This window comes from Toxotes jaculatrix, chromosome 7 (assembly GCF_017976425.1).
Source record: "Toxotes jaculatrix isolate fToxJac2 chromosome 7, fToxJac2.pri, whole genome shotgun sequence".
In the NCBI taxonomy this organism is placed as follows: domain Eukaryota; kingdom Metazoa; phylum Chordata; class Actinopteri; family Toxotidae; genus Toxotes; species Toxotes jaculatrix.
This window is the reverse complement of record NC_054400.1, coordinates 28,632,876-28,638,875: the sequence shown is the minus strand read 5'-3', so window position 1 is coordinate 28,638,875 and position 6,000 is coordinate 28,632,876. Positions and strand designations below refer to the sequence as shown.

The window sequence follows — 6,000 nt, the reverse complement described above, 5'->3', positions numbered from 1 at the left end:
CCCGCGCTCTGACTTCAGCTCGGCCACAGCGCGCGCACCATGTCATTCCCTGTGATCCACTGATGGGAGGGGTTTACACACACACACACACTCCGTCTCTATATACTAATCCTAATACTAATAATAACAATTAGTAGATATTTCGAATTAATAATGATCATTAACTCTTTTAATTCAATGCACAAAATAGCCCTCACTGAATAGTGTCACTGTTTGTATTTTCAAAATAATACATCTTTTAAGGAGGACAGCACACCTGCATGAGCAATTCCCTGCAGTAATGAGAAGGGCTTTTGGCGCCATCAGCTGGCCAGTTACTACCTTGCATCTCAAGTTTAGAGATGTCACGCGCGTATTGCGGAGACTGGACACAAATGTTGAGTTTGACACGGGTGCTCTCATCATGAGAGGGCCTCAAGATCAGGTAATAAAAACAACACAGTATCTGTCAGATGATTTTGTGCTTCAGTGGTGCACATTCTCCAAAGCACCTAGGTTCAATTAAATTAGCACAAACCAGCTGGCACACAGTGAGCCTGGGGTTTTTGGGGCCCCTGGAGTTCCTGGTTATTCAGTAGTGCAGGGGGGAGACAAAGGGCAGACTATAGAGACATCTGCAGGATATCAAGAGAAACACACTGAACTTTATCTGCCTCAGCAGGAGTGACAGTTTATCCTGATTTCTTTTTCCCACACATCAAGAATCACAATGTTTCGCTGATGGGCTGTACTCCATAAGACGGTTTATTACTCTTCACAGTCTAGTTCTCACTAGGATACATGTAATTAGAAGCACTATATCTTATAAACCATTAAACTTATTATAGACTTGGTCTGAAAAATGTGGTTCTTTTTGTGGTTCTTCAGGGTAATCTAGAACATTTTTACAATTGTTGATTTTAATTATACCGCTCAACACTCAAGATCAACAGTATTCTCAAATCCCTAAGAAATATGGGAATCAAAAAGGGGCATGTAACATAAAACACTTTTAAACCAAACTGTACTTTGTTCCAAAATTATTTTTTGTTCTTGCATTTTATGGAAGTAAATCTATCTACACATGTTAAGTCTTTATAGGAGAAGCAAACAGTTCTTCTTCTCTTCTGCTAAGAGAACAGCAGGACACAGATTTGGCGGATGGAGTGTGGATGGAGTCTTCTGAGATCAGTCCTAAGAAACGTTAATACATGTTTACAGGAGAACATATGTGCTTCAACTGAAAGCAGTTGACTACAGGCAAACAAACTGAAAACATGTCACACACAGTCTGTATACAAATATGGACGTCGACTCTGGGTCTGAAAAATGAAGCCAATGCGGAAGTGTCTTAAAGTGGAATACCACTGAGGGCCGCTGGGGATTGGCTCAAAAAAAAAATCTCCGGCTGCATAATTCATCGATTTCTCTCTTGAAATACTAAGTCAGTAAATTTTGTACACACTTGGATCATTAGCTAGATTTACTCCGATGGATCAGTGTTCTAGTGGTCCATCTGAAACTAATTCCCCAATTAATTCAATATTAGGCCTGAAAGAACCAAGAGCGGTATATTTGGGGGCGTGGCTGTTTGATTGACATCCCTGCTCGGGAGTGATTGACAGGCGTTTTGGACGGAGCCATGATGGAGACCATCTACCGGTGAACTCGGTTCTCGTTGTGAGTCATTTGTAGTGTAATTGCTGTTATTTGTCTGTATTTGTCAGTGGACTAGGAATTTCCCACAGACGGACATGTTGTTCTTTAGCTTGTTTTCATAAGTTTTTCGGGTTTGCCGTAAGTACAACGTGTTTTTGGGTTAGTACAAAAAAACCCTCAGAGGATTCTGGTATCTAGTTTTTTCAGTAAGTAAATTTTTATTTTCTTAATGGTTTCCAATTTTAATGAACTTTATATACAGTTTAGAGTTAAGTAAAATCTGTACAGTGCAACCTAACCGTTGGTGCGTTTTTCCTTTGTGTTCTGACCAGAGTGGAGGCAATTAGCATCACAATTAATATCGCATATGAATTACAGATGCGCCTTGCTAACCAAGCTAGCGAGCTAGTTCTAGCGTTAGCGTTGCTATGCTAACGGTGTACCAGTAAAGTAATTAAAATGTTTAAATTAGATTTAAAAAAAAGGCATTCCAAAGGCAGTGTAAAGAATACAGATTTTGAAGTGCAGCTCTACAGTTTCACACCATTACAGACAGTTTTTTAGATTCACAGATGTGAACAGCATATAAGCTAAAAGCATCTTAACCATGTTTAGTGGAGGAACCACCTGAATATTTGAAGTTTTATCTTAGTCCTCACCCCCTCATTGGCAATGCAGCACTTCACCAGCTCCTGATCACCTCATTCCCTCAGCTTGTCTGGTACCTGACCCAGCTGGACTGGTAACCACTGTTAACCAGTGTTAATCACTGTTGACTCATGCATTAATATAACAGGGTTTTGTTTCAGTGGTTTGTGTTACTGTGTAATGTGGTGTATTGATGTACGTCAATAAAATTGTCCATCGGGACATAGTGATAGTTCAGGTTAACATAATGTTTAGATAAATGTAGTTAAAACAGTAACATTAACTTGGCAGGTTGTCATTAGGTAATTATGAATGTCTGCTGTATGTAATATTAAGATAAACAGGTGAAAGAAGTTTTATGCAAGTTTTGCACACTCACATCGTTAAGGTTTTGTACCACCTACTGTTCATGTAGTTGTGTAGTGTGGAGGTCAAATGGTCCTGGCTAACAGGAAATATGTTTACTACATTTCACAAACAGATTCTCAGTTCACCAGCAGCGCTGGCAGACAGACAGGAGGCTGTAGCTTGTATATCTGGTACACAGTGGTTGTACCAGCAAAGAGGAGTGTGTTTTTATGTACTTTACACAATGTATAGAACATTTGTAATGTATGAGTTTGTGCATTTAATACTGTAGGTTCATACATGATCATCCTCAGCTGAAGCTCACATTCATGCGCCTGTCCTGACAAGCTGCTACATGTTATTCATTGTGATCCATCATGTTTTTCTTTGACTGTTATTCAAAAGGTTTCCACACTGAAAACTGAACGATCTGTACCAACAGGATGAAGACCTCATGTATGGAGCAGTGTATTTGGTGCCATTCATCTGACTGTGGAGAAGGGAGACTGCATGGATGGACACCAGAAAAACCAGACCCAGTTCAGCTTCCTCTGATGAAAGGACAGACCAACTTTTTTGAAGTTTATTGTTCTCTGTCCTCAGTATTCACAGGTTCAGTTTTATGCCTCTGACTTCATCTCTGCTGTTATTTCAAGAGCTCAAATTTCACAATGAGCTTTTCAGTTGCTTACAAAATGCAAATTATTATGGCTAATGACCCAAAGGCTGTTAAACCAAGCAGCTACCACTCAAACTGTCTATGGATTCAGACTGTTGATGCCAAATTCTGAGCCAAACATCCTCTGAACGGCTGCTCACTGGATGCTTTTTAGCTTTTGACTCAATTCAGAGTTAAACTCTAGAAACTGCTGTATGAAAATCCCAAAAGATCAGCAGTTTCAGAAACACTCAAACCAACAATCAGTCCACAGTCACTGAGATCCCATTTTCTTATTCTGATGTTTGATGTGAACAGTAACTGAAGCTGCCACATCATTGGCTGATTGGACAATTGCATGAAGAAGCAAGTGTAGGGGTGTTCCTAATAAAGGGCTGGGTGAGTCTATTCTATGTGCATGTTAGTGCATAATATTTACAGTACCTATGCTAAAAGATTTTTTTCCTTATTCAAGACAGCAGTACAAGACTTAGCAGAGTGTCCAGTCCAGTGTCCTACACAGACTGGAACATCAAACTCGAGAGTCATTTCCTTCCATGTTCCCTGAAATATGCTCGTTTGCTGTCAAACAGAGTCAGATGAGAAGGTTTATAAATTTGAATCATGTATGACCACGACACAGATGGGTCACACTTCTTCCCTGTCTCTATTATAAGCCTGGACAAAGATATTCCACAGTAAGACAAGACAAACTTATTCATATAGAACATTTCATTTACAAGGAAATTCAAAGTGCTTTAGACAGTGCCACACAATACCTTTGGAGAAAGCATTCCAAAGGCAGTGTAAAGAATAAAAATGGTGAAGTGCAGCTCTACAGTTTCATTAAAAGCCATTACAAACAGATTTAGGTTCACAGATGTGAACAGCATATAAGTTAAGAGCATCTTAACCATGTTTAGTGGAGGAACTACTGGCTGTTCAGAGGAACCACCTGAATATAAGAGTAATCTTATAACCGCCCCATCAGCTCTTACTTGATAATAAAATTATTAACTCGTGATCTCGAGTTAATAATTTTTGTTATCACGAGAGGACAAGGCTAGGATTAAGGATTAATTTATTTCGTTATGTTGGGAAACGGAGCTTTGCTATTTCGAGAAAACTAAACGATTAGCTCTCTTGGCTTCCGTAGTGACCACCAGAGAGCAGCACATTCAACATTTCTTACTGACAAATCTTCTCTTAAGTACGAATGAAGCTTGCTGCTAATGCTGAATGTGTACTGTTGCTAGTTAAATGTTAGCTTACAGATAGCAGAAGCTAAATACCAGAGTATTAGTATTAGCTTGTTAGCTTTGGACTTGGCTTGACAAAAATGTTTCTGAGATTAAGAACGGAGCTCCGGTTGAGGGTACGAGACTACATATCCCACAATGCCAACAGAATGAAGTTGCGTAATCTCTGTTGTGTGTTTGTGCTTCCTTCAGGTCATGTGGGAGTAACGGAACTTGATACAGATAGGTGAAATTAACACGAAATTACTTAACTGTTTATTTACATTTAAAATAAATCCAAGTCAGGAAGTATGAGGAAATGTTGAGTTCTCCTAAACTACAAATTTACAGAAGCTATTTGCACTAATTAGTAGACCAAGGCTACTAAAATGTAGCCCTTCTTAAAACAATATCATAAATATCTGAACTAATTAAGAACAGTGTGATATGATTATATTGAGTTTAGTCTGGTTACATTGTGGCCTACTATAATCATTTAATTAATTTTATTATTTGTAAGAGAATGACTGTGGAATTTCTTCTTCTAAAAGTTTGAGTTTCTCGCTTTACCATTTCAACATTCTTCAGGTTTCTAAGTGGATGAAAGAGTCACTATGCTTCCACCGCCCTCACAGGTCCTGAACGCACCACCCCAAGGGGTGTGGATCCAGTTATTCCCCGCTGACTGGCAGCAGGCTAAAGCATGGGACGGCAGTCGGAACAGTGAACCAGCCAAGCTGAAGACGGGGACAAAGCAGCGCTAGCTCGTTTCACTTCAGACTGCACTATCGCCACCACCATCATCATCATCATCCTCATCACTGTCATCTCACCATCATCCTCAACAGTGTGCGGGTTTTCCGTGGTGGTGAGAGGCGACTTCGGGGCTGACTCGGGATCAGCCCATGCAGGAGGATGGAGATAGAGAAGAGGACGAATGGGTTCGACTACCCGGAGAGAAATAACGCCAAGTCCGTTAACGGTAGGCAAACACAGCCCGAGGCATGACCCTGCATGTCCACACACACACACATACATCACCACATGCACCGTATAATACACTGCTGTTGTCCGTGACTGGATCATTTATTTCCTCACCTCCGAGCTCCTACCACTGCATCCATTGCTGCTGCAGGAGCGTTTTTTACAGGCGCTGCGACCCTGAGCTCTCTGAGCACCTTCTCCAAACTGTAGCCGGCATACCTGCCGATGGCTACAATGGAGATTTACCCATGGAAGGAAAAAGGCGGTGTGAAAGCAGGAGCCTGTTCACGGGGCTTTTAACCTGCTGAAATGAAGTTCACTGTTAGTTACTGAGTGGAGTGAAGTGGCCCGCGGTTCTGTTAGGGGCTGAATTTTGGGCAGAAGTGTAGAGGAGTTTGGCTTGTTCCCCTGTGCTGCATGAGTGGACACGATCAAACTGTCTTTATCGTCCCCGTGTGTTTGCTTGCTGAGCTGCGGAGCTCACTG

General features: G+C 41.0%; 1 protein-coding gene across 3 annotated transcripts in view; it reads left to right on the top strand.

Moving 5' to 3' along the window:
* The first annotated feature begins 5,445 nt into the window (after positions 1–5,445).
* Positions 5,446–6,000, top strand: part of LOC121185004 (nuclear receptor subfamily 6 group A member 1-A-like) — a 72,956-nt gene continuing 72,401 nt past the window's right edge. For 2 of the 3 annotated variants that reach the window (XM_041042954.1, XM_041042953.1), the window contains exon 1: positions 5,446–5,512. In XM_041042954.1, the coding sequence (XP_040898888.1) occupies positions 5,446–5,512 (67 nt within the window). The remainder of the gene's footprint in view (positions 5,513–6,000) is intronic. The other variant, XM_041042955.1, reaches the window with a different exon arrangement.